Raw genomic sequence first — 21,123 nt, 5'->3', positions numbered from 1 at the left:
CATGGAGCCAGGAGGAAGGTAGCCAGTCGTGGCAGCTGGTGCTTGGGGAAGGACGAACACCAGAGGAGGTTCCCAGTAAGTGGCTTTTATTTTGGGAAGAAAGTTATTCAGTGCAGGCTCTTGGGGCAAGGAGGGTTAGGGCTGCATGCATGCCTAGATGCGGAATAGGGCATTGATGTGCTCTCTCACACCGTGGTAATTGGCCTCAGTGATCTCTTCAAAGGTCTCATCCAGGAGTTGGGCAATGTGCTTGCGCAGGTTTCTTGGGAGAGCCACTGTAGTCCTTGTCCCAGTCAGGCTAACATGTCCGCACCACTGTGCCGTGAGGGGCGGGGGGACCATTGCTGCACACAGGCAAGTTGCATATGGGCCAGGGCGGAAGCCGCATTGCAGTAGAAGACCCTCCCTTGCTTCCCAGGTTGCCCTCAGCAGCGAGATATCTTCCAGGACGAACTCCTGTGCAAAATGTGGGGACAGTGTTCAGTATAGGGGCCTGCTGTAGCTGTTCATAGAATCATAGAATCATAGAATATCAGAGTTGGAAGGGACCACAAGAGGTCATCTAGTCCAACCCCCTGCTCAAAGCAGGACCAATTCCCAGCTAAATCATCCCAGCCAGGACTTTGTCAAGCCGGGCCTTAAAAACCTACAAAGGAAGGAGACTGCACCACCTCCCTAGGTAACGCATTCCAGTGTTTCACCACCCTCCTAGTGAAATAGTTTTTCCTGATATCCAACCTGGACCTCCCCCACTGCAACTTGAGACCATTGCTCCTTGTTCTGTCATCTGCCACCACTGAGAACAGCCGAGCTCCATCCTCTTTGGAACCCCCCTTCAGGTAGTTGAAGGCTGCTATCAAATCCCCCCTCATTCTTCTCTTCTGGAGACTAAACAATCCCAGTTCCCTCAGCCTCTCCTCATAAGTCATGTGCTCCAGACCCCTAATCATTTTTGTTGCCCTCCGCTGGACTCTTTCCAATTTTTCCACATCTTTCTTGTAGTGTGGGGCCCAAAACTGGACACAGTATTCCAGATGAGGCCTCACCAATGTCGAATAAAGGGGAATGATCTGCTGGCAATGCCCCTACTTATACAGCCCAAAATGCCATTAGCCTTCTTGGCAACAAGAGCACACTGTTGACTCATAACCAGCTTCTCGTCCACTGTGACCCCTAGGTCCTTTTCTGCAGAACTGCTACCTAGCTATTCGGTCCCTAGTCTGTAGCAGTGCATGGGATTCTTCTGTCCTAAGTGCAGGACTCTGCACTTGTCCTTGTTGAACCTCATCAGGTTTTTTTTGGCCCAATCCTCTAATTTGTCTAGGTCCCTCTGTATCCGATCCCTACCCTCTAGTGTATCTACCACGCCTCCTAGTTTAGTGTCATCTGCAAACTTGCTGAGAGTGCAGTCCACACCATCCTCCAGATCATTAATAAAGATTTTAAACAAAACCGGCCCCAGGACCGACCCTTGGGGCACTCCACTTGAAACCGGCTGCCAACTAGACATGGAGCCATTGATCACTACCCGTTGAGCCCGACGATCTAGCCAGCTTTCTATCCACCTTACAGTCCATTCATCCAGCCCATACTTCTTTAACTTGGCGGCAAGAATACTGTGGGAGACCGTATCAAAAGCTTTGCTAAAGTCAAGGAATAACACATCCACTGCTTTCCCCTCATCCACAGAGCCAGTTATCTCATCAGAGAAGGCAAGTAGGTTAGTCAGGCATGACTTCCCCTTGGTGAATCCATGCTGACTGTTCCTGATCACTTTCCTCTCCTCTAAATGTTTCATAATTGATTCCTTGAGGACCTGTTCCATGATTTTTCCAGGGACTGAGGTGAGGCTGACTGGCCTGTAGTTCCCCGGATCCTCCTTCTTCCCTTTTTTAAAGATGGGCACTACATTAGCCTTTTTCCAGTCATCTGGGACCTCCCCCGATCACCATGAGTTTTCAAAAATAATGGCTAATGGCTTTGCAATCTCACCCGCCAACTCCTTTAGCACCCTCGGATGCAGCGCATCCGGCCCCATGGCCTTGTGCACATCCAGTTTTTCTAAATAGTCCCGAACCACGTCTTTCTCCACAGAGGGCTGGTCACCTTCTTCCCATGCTGTACTGACCAGTGCAGCAATCTGGGAGCTGACCTTGTGCGTGAAGACAGAGGCAAAAAAATCATTGAGTACATTAGCTTTTTCCACATCCTCGGTCACTAAGTTGCCTCCCTCATTCAGTAAGGGGCCCACACTTTCCTTGATTTTCTTCTTCTTGCTAACATACCTGAAGAAACCCTTCTTGTTACTCTTAACATCTCGTGCTAACTGCAACTCCAAGTGTGATTTGGCCTTCCTGATTTCACTCCTGCATGCCTGAGCAATATTTTTATACTCCTCCCTGGTCATTTGTCCAATCTTCCACTTCTTGTAAGCTTCTTTTTTGCGTTTAAGATCAGCAAGGATTTCACTGTTTAGCCAAGCTGGTCGCCTGCCATATTTACTATTCTTTCTACACATCGGGATGGTTTGTTCCTGCAACCTCAATAAGGATTCTTTAAAATACAGCCAGCTCTCCTGGACCCCTTTGCCCTTCATGTTATTCTCCCAGGGGATCCTGCCCATCTGTTCCCTGAGGGAGTCAAAGTCTGCTTTTCTGAAGTCCAGAGTCCGTATTCTGCTGCTCTCCTTTCTTCCTTGTGTCAGGACCCTGAACTCGACCATCTCATGGTCACTGCCTCCCAGGTTCCATCCCTTTTGCTTCCCCTACTAATTCTTCCCTGTTTGTGAGTAGCAGGTCAAGAAAAGCTCTGCCCCTAGTTGGTTCCTCCAGCACTTGCACCAGGAAATTGTCCCCTACACTTTCCAAAAATTTCCTGGATTGTCTGTGCAATCCTGTTGGCTCTCCCCAAGGCACAGAAACCCAGAGGACAGTATGGCCGTGAAACAATCAGACCCTGTGCTTATTCACCATTTTGGGGCTCCCGTGGGTTATGTGTGCTCGCTTTGGGACAGGCAAATTATTCTATTGTGTAGATTGTGCTTGCCCTTAAGTATGGGGGAATCATTGCTCTGTCTGGTGTGAACAATGCTGCCTCTGTTAAGTGTTGCATTTTGCTTTTACAGATGCAACCTTGAGATCTCAGCTGTCCGTGTTATCACCGGCCGAAAAACTCCAAAGAATTAGGAATATGCCAGCCATTCTACATAAAGCCTTGGGGGTAAAAGAAGAAAGTCTCTTGGGTGCAGTGGGGAGGCCCACTTGGGCCACAATTTCACAGACACTCAGCTCCCATTTAGGCACCAGAATAAGTGGGCAGATTTTCAGCTTAGCTCAGCATGCTGTGTGCATATTGGGTGCTGGGACCTTTGAAATTCTGGCCCTTACTGGGGGTGTGAGTGCTTACAAATCTGGCCCATAAGGGTCAGGCAGAATTGTAGCCCCTGACTTCTGGGAAGCATATGGGATAATCAGTTCCTCATTCTCTCCAGGGCCCCAAAGAGAGTGGGGCCAGAGCTCTGCCTCTATGTATAGATAGCAGAGCTAGCCAGTAGAGCTGCCACCTTTCTAATTGCTGGTAACCAGACCCGTGAGGCCCTGCCCCCTGCTCCGCCTCTTCCCTAAGGCCCCACACCTGCCCCACCTCTTCTCTAGAGGCCCCGCGCCCTTCTCCATCTCTTCCCTCAGGCCCAGCCCAAATTGCTTACTCTTTTCCCCCCTCCTATTGCTTGCTGGATCGTCTTCACCTCCCTCCCCGCCCCCCAACAGGGCTCCCTCTGCTCTGGGGCTGGGATGAGACTGGGAGCTGCTGCAGCCTAACAACAAACCTGCCTGCAGGTAAGAGATGGCCCCAGCTGAACAGGGGTTGGCAGGGATTAAGGACCCAGTGCCCCCCCTCCCATGGTAACTGGACTCTTGGTGTCCAGTTAGTACATTTGGCTAGACACTGCCAGGTAGGGTTGCCAACTGTCTAATCACACAAACCCAAACACCCTTGCCTTGCCCCCTTCCCTGAGGCCCCGCCCCACCCCTCCTCCGAGGCCCTGCCCGCTCATTCCATCCCCCCTCCCTCTGCTCGCTCTCCCCCACCCTCACTCACTTTCACTGGGCTGGGGCAGGGGATTGGGGTGGGGTAGGGAATGCAGGAGGGGGTGCGGGCTCTGGGCTGGGGCTGAGGCAAGGGGTTGCGGTGCAGGAGAGGGTGCAAGGTGCAAGCTCTGGGAGGGAGTTTGGGTGCAGGAGGGAGCTCAGGGGGTTGGGGTGTGGGAGGGGGTGAGGGGAGCAGGCTCCGGACGGGTGGCGTTTACCTCGGGCGGCTCCTGGTCAATGGCGCAGCGGGGCTAAGGCAGGGTCCCTGCCTGCCCAGGCTCCGTGCTGCTCCCAGAAGTGTCCGGGACAACCCTGCAGCCCCTCGGGTGGTGGTGGTGGGGGTAAAGGTATCTGTGCGCTGCCCTTGCCCCCACTCCACAGCTCCCATTGGTTGGGAACTGAGGCCAATGGGAGCTGCAGGGTTGGAACCTGCCTTAGCCCCACTGCGACGCTGACCAAGAGCCGCCCAAGGTAAATGGGGCCAGGGGGCTCCACATGCTGCTCCCTCCACACACTGCTCCCGGAAGCAGCCAGCACGTCCCTGCAGCCCTGGGGGGCAGGGGGCACCGTGTGTTGCCCCTGCCTGCAGGCACCACTCCCGCAGCTCCCATTGGCCGCAGTTCCTGGCCAATGGGAGCTGCGGAGTCAGCGCTCGGGGCGTAGGCAGTATGTGGAGACTCTTGCCCCCGCACCCCCAGGGACCGCAGGGACGTGCTGGTCACTTCTGGGAGTGGCGCAGGGCCAGGGCAGGCAGGGAGCCTGCCTTAGCCCCGCTGCGCTGCCGGACTTCTAGCAGCCTAAAATCTCCCAGTTTGGTTTCAGTAGCCTCTGGGACATAGAGGCAGATTCCGGGAGACTCCCGGTGAAACTGGGAGAGTTGGCAACCCTACTGCCAGGTCACCTTTTTGACTGGACTTTCCAGTTGAAAATTGGGCACCTGGCAAATGGCACCCAGACACAGATGCCAAAAAACGGTAAAACCCAGATGGGTGGGTGTCTTGGTAAAACCCAGATGGGTGGCAACCCTACTAGCCAGCCACATGGGGGCAGGGGAAAGAGGCTGCACCCTATAGTGGGCCCCCCATGGGGCACTGCAAATCCCCTCTGCCCTGGTATGGCCCATGTTATTTCCCATCACAGAAGCCACGTTCAAAGGTCATGCCTGGGATTTACTTTAAATTCTCTCTTCCCGGATCCTCCCCTTTGGCCCCTTTTGTTGTAGAGCATAATGGACTGAGCCTCTGCTTCAGCCTCTTCCTTAAGCCAGGCCTGTCGGATCTCCCTGCCTGTGTTCTACTAGCATGGCTCCTTTACAAGTTCTGGGAGACAGGAGGGGAGTGGAGAAGGGCACATGCTTTATAAGTCTATATAACCCTGCATCTGTAGTCCCCAAGTGTGTGTGACACAGGCATGCCCAGACACGCACAGGGAATCCTATTATACCTATGTTTGATCAGCTTCACCAAAGGGACTTAACTCACCCCCATACTAAACTAGCCTCGACTAGCCTTGGGTGGGACTCAGGGATTTCACCACTGAAATTAAATAAAATTGCTCCACTGCCGTGGGCACCACACCTCAGGAATGCCCCTAACAAGTTATAATACCAAAGGTTGTAAAGTAGAGATATCCAGGCACTGGGAGGATACAGAAAGACCCAATAAATGGTAAAATAGATAAAATAAGCTCTGACCAGCGAATTTATGATGGTCATCTGCAACAAACAAAGAAAGTCATAAATAAATTACAATTTGAGCATGAGAGAGAAAATATAAAAAAGACTTGAGCAGGGAGGAGCAAACATAGGTGCCAGTGCATGATTGGTTAAATTTTGTTACCTAGGGGTATTGAATAATGTGATGGGTTTAATAGAGTTAATGGAAGTAGTTAGTTTTACCTATATAATGGGAGCTATCTCTGGACTTCAGTTCAATATCAAGTTGCTAGAACTCTGAACACTCTGCACAACCGTGATGTGCAGAAGCATTGGCGGGAACCCCCAGACAAGTGGATTTTGACTGGCCATCGGGTGAAGTTTGTCTGTGTATTGGGAGTAGTGAGCATAATATATTTGCTTGGCATATGTATTCTGTTGCATGTTGCACAGAATACATATGCCAGAATAGATGTTTAGAGAACAGCTGTGTAAAGCTCTTTCACTGGGAAAAGATCCTGCAGACCTGTAGAGCTCTGAGCCCCATGGGAAAGGGTAGGTGCCTTACCCTCAAGCCCTCAGAAGGGAAAGGGTGGGAGTGCCTAAATTGACCAGGTCAAGCCTTGAGCCCTCGGTAGAGTGTGTGGTTAGATATCTGGCTGCGTGTGTGTGTTCTCTGTGTGCAGACAGCCGGCACAGCAGACCTCGAGCGAACCACCCAATGACCACAAGATTTGTTAAGGTTCAAAGGCACCAGGCCAGGTTTATTGTCGACAGAGCACAGTATATAGCACCTGGCAGACTCTACGAGGATACTAAGACATGTATGTCCATGACAATAGACACAGCTCAGTGAATGGCAGGACTTTCCATTCCCCCCTTGGCTGGACAAAAATACTCCCTCCGAGATACATCTTTATACCCTAATACAAACATGTTACATACTGCCTCTGACATACTTAATTACTGCTCCCTGATGTGGTTAGTTATCACCCATCACCTTGTACATGTTGATTTGATTAAAACATCTTTATTATGTACTGTCATCCTGACTTTGTCTTTTAGGAGGGGTTAGTGTGTTCCTGTTATCTTTGGGGAATGTTTTTGTATCATCCTTGATATTGGGATGTTCTGGTACCACTTGATATTGGGATGAGTTTGCATGAGTACTCTGTGCATGTACATTGGCCAAACTGGACAGTCCCTCCGCAAAAGAATAAATGGAAACAAATTGTACATCAGGAATGGTAACATACATAAGCCAGTAAGTGAACACTTCAGTCTCCCTGGTCATTCTATTACAGATTTAAAAGTCACTATCATTGAACAAAAAAACTTCAGAAACAGACTTCAAAGAGAAACAGCAAAACTAAAATTCATTTGCAAATTTAACACCATTAATCTGGGCTTGAATAGGGACTGGGAGTGGCTGGCTCATTACAGAAGCAGCTTTTCCTCTCCTGGAATTGACACCTCCTCATCTATTATTGGGAGTGGACTACATCCACCCTGATTGAATTGGCCCTGTCAACACTGGTTCTCCACTCGCGGAGTAACTCCCTGCTCTCCATGTGTCAGTATATAATGCCTGCATCTGTAACTTTCACTCTATGCATCTGAAGAAGTGAGGTTTTTACCCATGAAAGCTTATGCCCAAATAAATCTGTTAGTCTTTAAGGTGTCACCAGACTCCTTGTTGTTTTTGTAGATACAGACTAACACGGCTACCCCCTGATACTTGACACTCTGTGCTTTGTACTTCTTAGGAATGTGTATTTCTGCAATATCAGCCCTGTTCTTGCCAGATTCTGTGAGCAGGTCCTGCCTTATACCGGGCTTCTGATACAAGGGCTTATGTTTCAGGCTCTCTCCCTACTACAGGGTACAGGTGGGATGCCCTAGATTTTGGCAAGGAAACATAAGAACTGGCTGATCATCTTGGTTATTGTGAGACATTTATATGGGAAATGTTTTCAGAGCTCTGCAAAATGCAGAATATGATGTTCCAAAACTGTTGGAGATGAAGCAGATCACCTGAGGTGGATGGGTCTCAGAGCTAAATCAATTAAGGGTGAAAATAATCAACATCTTTTGACCTAGCCCAGCCCTGTATTTCCTGCTTGGACCACATGAGCATTGACAAAAACAAAGGAATCCAAAGAAAAGCCTCTGACGATGGGACCCTCTAGGCTGAACACCATGCTTATGGAACATCCTGATTATGGAAAGACACAAAACGTCGGAGACTAAGAGAAGAAGAGAGTGCACAAGATGTTATCCATTACAGAGGTGACATTCTGCCAGTGGGAGTGTTTCATGAAAGGTAGATTCCAGCACTCTGGGCTGGACTAGTGCTGTAAGGACTGACCATCAGGCATGGGCGGCATGTGAACTGTCCGTTCGGGGAGGCTAACCCCAGCCCCTCCCCCACAGCTGCCGGCTCCCCAGTCCCAGGCCACCCTGGCTGGGCCGCTCCACCCTAGAATCTCTAGCCCTAGGCCACCCCGGCTGGCCCCAGCACCCCCAGCCCTGGAGCGCCGGGTGGGTGGCCTGAGTGCCCTCAGTCTGGGAGTGCTGGGCAGGCGTCCCCAGTGCCACCAGTCCTGGAATGCTGGGTGGGAATCCCCAGCCCTGGAGCACTGGGCGGGTGGCCTCAGCCGCCCCGAATCCCAGAACAAAGGCTGGTCCTCCTTAGCCGCAGCCCCTTCCCATTTTGGGGAAGAGGAGCAGCCTGGGCTGGGGCCATGAGGGAACAGTGCGAAGCAGGAAGATCTTGGGAAAGAGCATGGGCAGGGCCACTCCTGGCTGTTTGGGGAGGCTTAGCCTCCCCTGGCCTGCAATACTTGCTGCCCATGCCATTGCGGGAGAAATTCCTTATTAGACTGAAAAAGAACTTGTTAGAATAGACTCGAGACTGCATTTTATGTTTTTCTTTTCTCTGTAAACTGGTGATTCCAATCCTTGTACTTCTATCTATTTTGGATCTTTTTCTTAAGCTCTGTTAAATTAACTTATATTTGGTTTCTACTCTACACATGACCAAGTGCTTTGCGCTAAAGTGTGTTGAATGAGGGGAGGCTGGTGAACTGGGGTGCACTGCTGGCCCGGGAGCAGCAGATTGATGTATATTGTGGGTATCCAGAAGAGAAGGGACTGGGCACTTGAGTGTCCAAAGGTGGAGCATGCAGGGATCATGGAGCCCAGAGTGGAGTGCTTGTGCTGCCAGCAGCTGGCAGAGTTAGGACCATTTTTTCCCCTAGAATGTTCTGATGAACATCAGCTCTCTCACCCTGTAAGCAGGTGGTAGTGACTCACCCCAGACACCTTGGGGAACCCCAAAAGTCTCACAGTGGCCTCTGGATGTAACCTGCTCTCAGGATGGCAGCAGCCTGGACACCTTCAGTTTGTTTCTATTCATGTCATTCAGTGCCAGCTTCACTGGCATGGAATCTGCATGACTGACCTCCTGTCCTCCTCACCCACGCCTGCCAAGGGATGGGGCAGCCTCCTCCAGAGTGGTACTGGGGCAGGGGATGGATGAGCATTCAGCTGGCAGAGGATCTGTGTGGGAACCTTGGAGGGCATTGGAGTGAACTGTAGGGTATGCCAACACTCGGGTGCTGCCTAGCCGGAATAGCAAACCCCAGTGATTCGCCTTTGGATCCAGGGCCAAAATTCCCTTTTTTTCAGGGGGGTTTGGATGCAGGTACAGATCTGCGTCCTATCTAAAGTAAAAATATCCCATTCTCTTTTCCCCATGATGGGAAAGGGGAATTCCCCTTTCACGTCCATGGACTAAATCTCACCCACATAGCCCCATTAACTGAGGTGGCCCCTTGTCTCTAAAGTTAACCTGTTCCTTCCCACTTGCCTCACCTCTGAGCCGATCAGCTGCATGCAGAGTTGAACGGTTGGAACAGCACCAGATGTGGTTCTCAGATTAGTGCCCTGGGGAAACAACATAAGGAAGGACAAGGTCAATAAAATCCACGTGAGAACATCAGCTCCTGAGAACATCAGAGTGTCAGATGGCAACCCATAGCCTGTAATAGCTTTGACTGGCTGGTGCCAGTCTGTTATGGACAGCAGGCAGCAAGGAATTTGCTTGCTTCCCTGCTGCAGCTTAACATGCCAGGAGATTGGGGCTACCAGGTGTGCCAGGGCTGCCATGACACTCCAAAGGGATTCCAACAGGCCATCGGCAGGATATGGCTACAGGCATGCAGGAGTGAAGAGCCAGCAGTGAAGCAGTTAATAAGCTGGAATGAATGACAAATCAGAAGTCAACCCCCTAGCATTCAGCTCTATGGTCCTGTTTCTAAAGATGACTGGTAAGGTCTGTGCATCATTGCCTGCTCCCAGGGACTACCCACACCCAGAGAGAACCCTGTGCCAGCAGCTATACACTCCCCATGTAGGGTCCAAATCCAGAGAGGGGCTGAGCAGCCATAGCTCCCACAAAATGAGTGGGAATTGTGGGTGCTCAGCACCTCTTAGAACTTGGTCTAGAAATTATTTAACATGGGGTTAAGTTACAGGAGACAAGTATGATAGCTTCTCCTAGCTGGCCAGGGCCCGTGAGCAGGTACCACATGTTGGTGGGTTAACACCCTCATAAATGCTCCAGGGTCAATGCAGGCTGAAGTCAGCCTTCCTGAGCAGGGGCGGCTCTATGTATTTTGCCTCCCCAAGCACGGCAGTCAGGCAGCCTTTGGCGGCATACCTGCAGGAAGTCCGCCAGTCCCGCGCCTTCGGCGTACCCGCCGCCAAATTGCTGCCGAAATTGTGGGACCGGTGGACCTCCCGAAGGCAGCCTGACTGCCGCCCTCACGGTGACTGGCAGGCCGCCCCCCGCGGCTTGCCGCCCCAGGTACGCGCTTGGTGCGCTGGTGCCTGGAGCCACCTCTGTTCCTGAGTGAAGGTAACAGATTAGTTGCCCTGCAGTTACCGGGGTCAGCCTTAAACATGAAAAATAACTGCAGGAATATGTTGACCAAGCAGGAATTTAGTTGGTTTGGATCAATCCGGAGAGCCTTGGTTGGGACTGGCTCTGGTTCGCCAGTCCCTGCTGGGGATGAACGTAACTGAAAGAACCTGGCTTTGTCCCCAGACACCATGCTCACCCAGTACTTCACTACAGTATTGTTCCCAGATCAGGCCGAGCAGATGCCAGACAAACTGGCAGCAGTGACAAGTGAAACACTCCTGTGGGTAGAGGAGGAAGCAATGACCTTTCATCCTCTCTGGAAGCCTAGAGACAATCCTGTGAGACTCCATGCATTGTGATGAGATACAAATGCCAGCTGCAGAGGCCCTATGCAGCCTCAATGTCCATCTGCAGGGACATCAGAGACACCTCAGATGTTCTCCCACTGCACTCCACATAGAGCAATTCCTCCTCTTTCTCCTGCTCCACAAGAGCTGTTCCCTGGATGAGAACCCAGGACTTCTGCTGGTTGCCTCTGTCTGAGTGAACTCCCCCTGGCTCTCATTGTACTGCTTATCATATTATCCCCCCATTAACACACCATGAGAAAGCACCCCCGCCCTTCCTCTTCTCTTCGTCTGGCAAACACCTCTTCCCACCATGCAAAGCACCTCTACCCCGTGCCTCACTCTTGCATGAGATCTCCTCCTGGCTGGCTCTGTTCATTCTAAGTTCTTTCAGCTACCCAGGCCAAACCAGGATGGGATCAGACAGCAAGGTGGGTGGTACATGACTCATTCTTACACAAGGAACTCTTCCATCAGGACACAAGGGATCAGTGTTCGATCAGTCCTCAGCAGGACCCAGAGCAGTTACCTGGATTGGAACATCATCCACACGAACCCCACTCCGGTTGCTCTCTGCCACAAGACTCCGATACACACGGTTGGTTAGGGGCAACACAGAGTAACCCAAAGGCTTTGGCTTGTTCTCAGCTTCTGTTTCTGACACTAGGGAAAGGAATCACATCAAATACCCTTTATAAAGAGAAAAAAGGACTATTCCCTGCCGTGAACCTGGCAGTACTACAGCCCTAAGAGCCCGGAAAACCCAGCACTACCATGCTGAGACCCCAGAAACTCAATACTACTGTGCTGAGGTCCCTCAAGACCCAGCCTTGAGACTCCCAAAACCCAGCACTACCATGCTAAGATCAGCCCAAAGCCAGCATTAACTCCCTGAGATGCCCCAACACACAACACTACTGTGCTGAGACCCCCCAAACTCACCAGTATCATGCTGAGACCCCTCAAACCCAGCACTACCATGCTGAGACTTCCAAAGCCCAGCACTACTGCGCTGAACCCCCAAAACCAGAAAACTGAGCAGTCCTGCACTGAGACCCCCAGAACCCAGCACTACAGCCCTGAGATCCCAAAGCCCAGCACTACAGCCCTGAGACCTCCAAAACCCAACACTACCGCACTGAGATACTGCACTACCTCGCTTAGACGCCCCTAACCCAACAGTACGTCACTAAGACCCCCAAAACACACCATTAGCTTGCTGAGACCCCCCAAAACCCAGCATTACCATGCCAAGACCTGACAAAGCCCACCACTAATGCCCTGAGACCCCCATAGCCAAGCACTATCACATCGAGACCCAAAACCCACTGAGACCCCTCAATGTCCACTACCACCTTGCTCAGAGCCCCCCAAACCCAGCACTAAAGCCCTGAGACCGCCATAATCCAGCATTAAAGCCCTCAGACCCTCCAAACCCAGCACTATGTCGCTGAGACCCCACCAAAACCTAGCACTACCTTGCTAAGACCCCCCAAAACCCTGCACTACCACACTGAGATCCCCAATGTCCAGTACTATCACGCTGAGACCCCACAAAACCCAGCACTAGATTGCTGAGACCCCACAAAACCCAGCACTACTCTGCTGAGACCCCCCAACCCAGAATTATAGTCCTGAGTCCCCCAAAACCCAGCACTACCTTGCTTAGACCCCCTAACACCAGCACTACCACACTGAGACCCCCCCAAACCCACGACTAGCTCGCTGAGATCACCCAAAATCCAGCACTACCATGCTGAGACCCCACAAAACCCAGCACCATGTTGCTGAGACTGCACAAAACTGAGCACTATGTCTCTGAGACCCTCCAAAACCCAGCACTATGTCCCCGAGACTCCCCAAAACCCAGCACTACCATCCTGAGACCACCAAAGCCCAGCATTACAGCCCTCAGGCCCCCTAAACAAATTACTAAGTCGCTGAGACACCACAAAACCCAGCACTACAGCCTTCAGACCCCCAAACCCCAGAACTGGGGGGAGGGATAGCTCAGTGGTTTGAGCATTGGCCTGCTAAACCCAGGGTTGTGAGTTCAATCCGTGAGGGGGCCATTTAGGGATCTGGGGCAAAAATCTGTCTGGGGATTGGGCCTGCTTTGGGCAGGGGGTTGGACTAAATGACCTCCTGAGGTCCCTTCCAACCCTGATATTCTATGATTCTATGAACTAAGATGCCGAAACCCTCCCCCCGCCCAAACTCTGCACTACCTTGCTGACACCTCTCTAAATCCAGCACTACCACATCGAGACCCCAAAAAGCCCAGCACTATGTCACTGAGACCCCACAAAACCAGGCACTACAGTCCTCAGACTCCCTAAACAAAGCACTAAGTCGCTGAGACCCCCCCGCAAAACCCAGCACTACTGGTCTGAGACCTCCAAAACCTAGCACTACAGCCTTCAGACCCTCAAAACCGAGAACTAAGTTACTGAGACCTCCCCCGTAAAACCCAGCACTACAGCCCTGAGACACCTGAAACCCAGCAGTACCATGCAGAGACCCCTCCACCAACCCAAGTACTATGTCGCTGAGATCCCTGAAAACCCAGCACTACCACACTGAGACCCCTAGAGGCCACAACTAGCTCACTGAAACTCCCGAAAACCAGCAGTATCGTGCTGAGACACCCCCCCCAAAATCCAGTACTACCATGCCGAGACCCCCCAAAACCCAGCACTACCGCCCTGAAACCTCAAAAACCCAGAACTACAGCCTTCAGATGCCCAAAACCCAGAACTAAGTCGCTAAGACTCCTGCAAGACCCAACACTACTTTGCTCAGACCCCACAAAGCCCAGCACTATGTCACTGAGACACCCCAAATCCCAGCACTACAGTCCTGAGGCCCACAAAACCCAACACTAAATCTTTCAGACCCCCCAAAATGCAGTACTGTCACTAAGACACCCCAAAACCCAGGACTACCACACTGAGACCTCACCCCAAAATCCAGCACTCCCATGCCAAGACCCCCCCCTCAAACCTAGCACTGCTGCACTGCGACCACTGAAAACCCAGCACTACCTTCGCTGAGACCCCCCAAAACCCACCACTACAGCCCCGAGACCCCCCAAAACTCAGTACTACATTGTTGACTCCCCAAAACCTTGCCCTACTGCTCTGACACTCCCAAAACCAAACACTACAGCTCTCAGACCCCCAAAATCCAGCACTACCCTGCTGAGACTCTCAAAACCCAGCACTATGTCGCTGAGACCCCAAAACCCAGCATTGCAGCCCTCAGACCCCCAAAACCCAGCACTAAGTCGCTAAGACCCCCCAAAACCCAGCACTGCCTTGCTGAGACTCCCAAAATCCAACACTACCTTACTGAGACTCCCAGAACTCAGCACTATCATGCTGAGACTCCCGAAACCCAGCAGTATTGTGCTGAGAGCCCCCCAAAATCCAGCACTACCATGCCTAGACCCTCATACCCAGCACTACCTCTCTGAGACCCCCCAAAACACAGCACTACCACACTGTGACCCCCAAAACCCAGCACTACAGCCCTGACACCCCCAAAACCAAGCACTACTGTGTTGAGACTCCACAAAATCCAGCACTGCCTCGCTTAGACCCCCCAAAAGCCCAGCACTACAACACTGAGATACCTGAAAACCACCACTATTTCGCTGAGACCCCCAAAACCCAGCATTACCATGCTGAGACCCCCCCAAAACCCAGTATTACCACACTGAGACCACTGAAAACCCAGCACTACCGTGCTGAGACCCCCCCCAAAATCCAGCCCTACCATGCCAAGACTCCCCAAAACCCAGCACTGCTGCACTGGAACTGCCGAAAACCCAGCACTACATTGCTGAGACCACCCAAAACCCAGCACTACAGCCCTCAGACCCCTAAAACCTATGTCAAGGCTGATTCCCCACTCTGACACTTAGAGTGCAGAAGGTGAGGGCCTGCAAGGATTATAAAAATTAATACTGGCCACTCCAGGCTTGTATTAAACTCCCAAGGTTACAGCTTTTCTCTGACCTTGGATTGGTAAACGCTGCCACCACCCAAATGCAGAACCCCTTTGAGAGCCCAGGAAGACGCACTTGGGAATTCCTTCCTGTGGGGTACCCTCAAGCCCTTTCATGCCCCCCTCCGGGGAAGAGCTAAGAAAGAAAAAAAAGGAAATCAGCTGTTGCCACCAGCTAATTAAACAATGTGCACAAACCTCTTAAGAGACAGAAATCCAATCCTGTTCTTAAAAAAGGTAAATTGTATTTAAAAAAAAAAAAAGAAAATATATCTGGAAACTCAGACTATTGCTAGATTTAAAAAAGAGTAACTGCAAGGATAGCTTTCTTGAAGTCCCACTTAAAGTTTACAAGAAAAACAAAAGCACCTGGGGTTAGCACAGAGGAATCCACAAGCAATAATGAAAAAAAAAGGAATAAACCTAATCTTGTCTTTCTAGACATTCCTGATCTACTTACATATCTGGGGTTCTAAATGAGTAGTTTCTAGGTATGATTCTGATGATCTTTTCATACCTGGCCCAAGTTTCTTACAGTATAGCTGCTGCCCTGTCCGCCTCTCCCCGGGAGAACAACAACAGACAGACAAAAGGGAGTCTTTTTTAAATTTTAAAAAGTTCTAGCCTTCCCATTGGCTCTTCCCATTCACTTCCTTTTACCTATGCATAGCAGAGAGACTTTTTTTAACCCTTTGCAGGTAGCGCAAGTAGAGAACAACTACTAAGAGGGATTTTATAGCTATTGGCTGGCTGGGTGTCCATAAAAGGGAACTACCCTCACCCCCCCTTCATTTATCACAACCCAGTTCTAAGTCGCTGAGACCCCCCAAAGCCCAGCACTACCTCGCTGAACCCCCACCAAGCCCAGCATTACTGCGCTGAGACCCCCCGAAACTGAGCACTACCATGCTGAGACCCCACAATACCCAGCACTACCACTCTGTGATCTCCTAAACACAGCAGTACTGTGCTGAGACCCCTCCAAACCCAGCACTATCCCACTGAGACCTGTCCCATGAGACCCCCTAAATCTGCAGCACTACAGCCCTGAGATGCTATCCCATGGGATTGAAAGCAGCCTGATGACAGCTTTGAAATCCAGCTTGGACCACTGCAAATTGCTGCCTGCTGGAATGGAACAATCTTTGGAGTGGCCTGGGAGACCATGGCTTTGTTGTGACAGGTGAGTGAGTGCTGTGCCAGTACCTGCTGTTACTTGCACTCCTGGGGGAACTCCAGCTGGGAATTGGGTGGGAGCAAAACTCAGACCCCTAGAATTCCCCAGGAACTCTTCTGTCTCACACACAGAGCCACACTAAATCCAGAGCACTTCCTGTGGCCTCGCACTTCTGTCTAGGCTTTCCACCCTAGATATGTATGAATATCTTTGGTGCCCAACAAACCAGAGTGAATCAATAGTTGTACCTAGATCTGCCTATGTCCTTTGCACCAGTGGAATGATCCAAAGTTGGTTGAATCTCAGAGAGAGGAACTCACTTGTTTTGTACGGATAGTATTCGATCACCAGGCTGGTATCATCTGAGAAGAGGGTGGCCCCATCCCTGCCTTGGAAGAGGAAGGAGGAGTTCCAGGTTGGTTTCTCTGGGGGTCCACCAGGTTGGGTGACCTTAGATATGGGGGCGAAAAGACGACAGTGTCAAAATATACAGAGAGAAACACCTTATTTAGGGAGCACTGGAGGATGTGTGGGTGGGGGAATTCCTGTCTCTCCTTTGATAATGCAGAGTGTGCAGTAAATCCATGGGACAAGAGGCTTTTATTGATTGACTAAAGGGCATTCCACAGAGCACACAGATTAGAAACTGTCAAGACTGGGCCTTCAGGCATCAGTGATCCCTGTGTCTCCCCAGGGCTCCCTGCAGCGAATCCAGCCAAGCAGACTCCTGAGGGAGGCTTGTACTGTGCCCCTTCAGGACGCTATGTTCACGGTGACTATTTGCAGGGATAGCAGGTGGCCATTCCAAAACCAGGGAACAATCTATGAATCTAGGGTTGCCAGGTGTCCAGTTTTCGACCAGAACGCCTGGTCGAAAAGGGACCCTGGTGGCTGTAGCCCATAGGATTATTCTGCTAGCTATTATAGCCTACTAATCCAGCCAGCAGTATTAATTAATATGTTTCTTTTTCTGAAATTAATCCATTTTATTCTTATATTTTATCAGTATTAATTCCTTGGAATTTAGAATGTGTTTCCTAATAATAAGTTTTGCTGAAATGCTGAAATGGAAGAAGCCTACTGGCCTGTAAGATCCGGTAAGATCTGCTATATAGCAAAAAGTAGAATTAGTTATAAATATGTCAGCATAAAAACTGGGAACCTTTGGCACAGATAAGAATGGTCCCTGAACTTTAGGGAACTAAAGGGAGGAACTATCCACATCACATCACAGGTTTATCCGGCATCTATAACCAGTTGGTAACCGCAGGATACACCACAAATCGAGGTCATCAAGAGAGCCTAGGTTGGCAGTTTTGGAATGAGATAATCCTTATTAATATATTTAGAAAGTAACTGTCATAATCCCCTAACCTATAGGAGAAGGGTACTCATACATTTCTTAGGCCTGGTCTACACTACGGGTTTAGGTCGACTTTAGCAGCGTTAAACCGAATTAAGCCTGGACACGTCCACACAATGAGGCCCTTTCTTTCGAATTAAAGGGCCCTTTAAACCGGTTTCTTTACACCACCTCCGACGAGGGGATTAGCGATAAAACCGGCCTTTGCGGGTCGGAATTGGGGTAGTGTGGACGGAATTCGATGTTATTGGCCTCCGGGAGCTATCCCACAGTGCTTCATTGTGACCGCTCTGGACAGCGCTCTCAACTCAGATGCACTGACCAGGTAGACAGGAAAAGACCCGCGAAGGTTTGAATTTCATTTCCTGTTTGCCCAGCGTGGAGAGCACAGGTGACCACGCAGAGCTCATCAGCACAGGTAACCGTCATGGAGTCCTCCCAGGATCGCAAAAGAGCTCCAGCATGGACCGAACGGGAGGTACGAGATCTGCTCGCCATATGGGGAGATGAAGCAGTGATAGCTGAACTCCGTAGCAGTAAAAGAAATGGAAAAGTATTAGAAAAGATCTCCAAGGCCATGAAGGACCGAGGCCATAACAGGGACACACAGCAGTGCCGCGTGAAAATTAAGGAGCTAAGGCAAGCCTACCACAAAGCCAGAGAAGCAAACGGAAGGTCCGGGGCAGAGCCGCAAACTTGCCGCTACTACGCGGAGCTGCATGCGATCCTAGGGGGTGCAGCCACCACTACCCCAACCGTGTGCTATGACTCTCTCACTGGAGAAACACACAGGGAAGACGGTTCGGGGAACGAGGAAGATGACGATGGAGGTACTGTAGGTAGCTCACAGCAGCAAGGAAGCGGAGAAACCGGTTTCCCCAACAGCCAGGATATGTTTGTGACCCTGGACCTGGAACCAGTAACCCCCGAACTCACCCAAGACCCTCAGGGCACACAGGAGACCTCTGGTGAGTGTAACTTTGTAAATATTTGTAAACATTACAAAAAAAAAGCAAGCAAGTCTGTTAACGTGTATGGGGATGGAGCGGAAATCCTCCAGGGACATCTCCAGAAAGCTCTCCTGGTTGAAATGGGGTGATTTTATTAAGGGGGACATTCAGAGGTGCCCGTTCCTGCTCTTCTGACCAGAAATGTTCCCCGCTGTTAACCACGCGGTGGGGGGGAGGGGTGATGTGATCATCCCAGAGAATCGTGTGTGTGTGTGTGGGGGGGGTGGTTTACTTGTGTTTGTGCCGCATGTTAACCGGGAAACCGCAGCCCCCTCCTTTTACATTGAAACCCCATTTTAAATGGACAACCCAATTCATCCTTGATATGGGAAATGCGCTGCTGTTTGCAACCTTTCCCGCATGTTAAGAAGGTTAAAAAAGCCAAAACACTGTGGCCTACGATGGCTGCCTGCAAGCCGAAATATGCGACCTTGTAATGAAAGAGTGTACCCATTGTTCCCTAAAATGTGTCTTTTTTAACCACCTCTCCCTTCTCCTCCACCAGCTGCAAATGTTTCTCCTTCGCAGAGGCTCGTGAACATTAGAAAGAGAAAACGTAAGACGAGGGACGAGATGTTCACGGAGCTGCAGATGTCCGCCCAGGCTGATAGAGCACAGCAGAATGCGTGGAGGCAGTCAATGACGGAGATGAGAAAAGCCCAATATGAACGAGAGGAGAGGTGGCGGGCTGAATCGCGGGAAGAACAGAGCAAGTGGCGGGCTGAAGACGATAGGTGGCGTCAGCTTGCAGACAGACGGCAAGAGGCAATGCTCCGTCTGCTGGAGCATCAAAGTGATATGCTCGAGCGTATGGTTGAGTTGCAGGAAAGGCAGCAGGAGCAGAGACCGCCGCTACAGCCCCTGTGTAACCAACAGCCCTCCTCCCCAAGTTCCATAGCCTCCTCACCCAGACGCCCAAGAACACGGTGGGGGGGCCTCCGTCCACCCAGTCACTCCACCCCAGATGATCGCCAAAGCATCAGAAGGCTGGCCTTCAATAAGAGTTAAAGTTTTAAAATGCAGTGTGTCCTTTTCCATCCCTCCTCCCCCACCCATCCCAGGCTACCTTGGCAATTATCCCCCTACCTCTGTAAGGAACTAATAAAGAATGCATGAATGTGAAAAAACAATGACTTTATTGCCTCTGCAAGGGGGAGGGGAGGGTGGGGTGGGGTGGTTGGTTTACAGGGAAGTAGAGTGAACCGGGTCGGGGGGGGGGGGTTGGAGGGTTCATCAAGGAGAAACAAACAGAAGTTTCACACAGTAGCCTGGCCAGTCACAAAACTCGTTTTCAAAGCTTCTCTGATGCGCACCGCGCCCTGCTGTGCTCCTCTAACCGCCCTGGTGTCTGGCTGCGCGTAATCAGCGGCCAGGCGAGTTGCCTCAACCTCCCACCCCGCCATAAAGGTCTCCCCCTTACTCTCACAGATATTGTGGAGCGCACAGCAAGCAGCAATAACAATAGGGATATTCTTTTCGCTGAGGTCTGAGCGAGTCAGTAAGCTGCGCCAGCGCGCTTTTAAACGTCCAAATGCACATTCCACCACCATTCGGCACTTGCTCAGCCTGTAGTTGAACAGGTCCTGACTCCTGTCCAGGCTGCCTGTGTACGGCTTCATGAGCCATGGCATTAAGGGGTAGGCTGGGTCCCCAAGGATCACGATAGGCATTTCAACATCCCCAATGGTCACTTTCTGGTCCGGGAAGAAAGTCCCTTCCTCCAGCTTTCGAAACAGAGCAGAGTTCCTGAAGACGCGAGCATCATGTACCTTTCCCGGCCATCCCACGTTGATGTTGGTGAAACGTCCCTTGTGATCCACCAGGGCTTGCAGCAGCATTGAAAAGTACCCCTTGCGGTTTACGTAGTCGGTGGCTTGGTGCTCCGGTGACAAGATAGGGATATGGGTTCCGTCTATGGCCCCGCCACAGTTTGGGAATCCCATTTCAGCAAAACCATCCACTATTGACTGCACGTTGCCCAGAGTCACTACCCTTGCTATCACCAGGTCTTTCATTGCCCTGGCAAATTGGATCACAGCAGCCCCCACCGTAGATTTGCCCACTCCAAATTGATTCCCGACTGACCGGTAGCTGTCTGGCATTGCAAGCTTCCACAGGGCTATCGCCACTCGCTTCTCAACTGTGAGGGCTGCTCTCATCTTGGTATTCTGGCGCTTCAGGGCAGGGGAAAGCAAGTCACAAAGTTCCATGAAAGTGGCCTTACGCATGCGAAAGTTTCGCAGCCACTGGGAATCGTCCCATACCTGCAGCACGATGCGATCCCACCAGTCTGTGCTTGTTTCCTGGGCCCAGAATCGGCGTTCCACGGTATCAACCTGCCCCAGTGACACCATGATTTCCACATTGCTGGGGCCTGTGCCTTGTGAGAGGTCTATGGCCATGTCAATTTCCTCATCACTCTCGTCGCCGTGCTGCAATCGCCTCCTCGCCTGGTCCGGGTTTCGCCTTGGCATGTTCTGGCTCTGCATATACTCCAGGACAATGCGCGTGGTGTTCATAGTGCTCATAATTGCCGCGGTGATCTGAGC

The 21,123-nt window shown here is 51.1% G+C and overlaps 1 protein-coding gene across 3 annotated transcripts in view; it reads right to left on the bottom strand.

The window, feature by feature from the left end:
• Positions 1 to 21,123, bottom strand: part of CCDC33 (coiled-coil domain containing 33) — a 316,889-nt gene that overhangs the window by 134,745 nt on the left and 161,021 nt on the right. For all 3 annotated transcript variants that reach the window (XM_054042405.1, XM_054042406.1, XM_054042407.1), the window contains exons 9-11: positions 16,522 to 16,651; positions 11,546 to 11,679; positions 9,619 to 9,690 (exon numbers count right to left, since the gene is read on the bottom strand). In XM_054042405.1, coding sequence (XP_053898380.1) covers positions 9,619 to 9,690; positions 11,546 to 11,679; positions 16,522 to 16,651 — 336 coding nt within the window. The remainder of the gene's footprint in view (positions 1 to 9,618; positions 9,691 to 11,545; positions 11,680 to 16,521; positions 16,652 to 21,123) is intronic.

Source organism: Malaclemys terrapin, chromosome 10, assembly GCF_027887155.1.
Source record: "Malaclemys terrapin pileata isolate rMalTer1 chromosome 10, rMalTer1.hap1, whole genome shotgun sequence".
Taxonomy (NCBI): Eukaryota; Metazoa; Chordata; order Testudines; family Emydidae; genus Malaclemys; species Malaclemys terrapin.
Note: the sequence above shows the minus strand (reverse complement) of the source record. Positions and strands in the feature narration are given on the sequence as shown.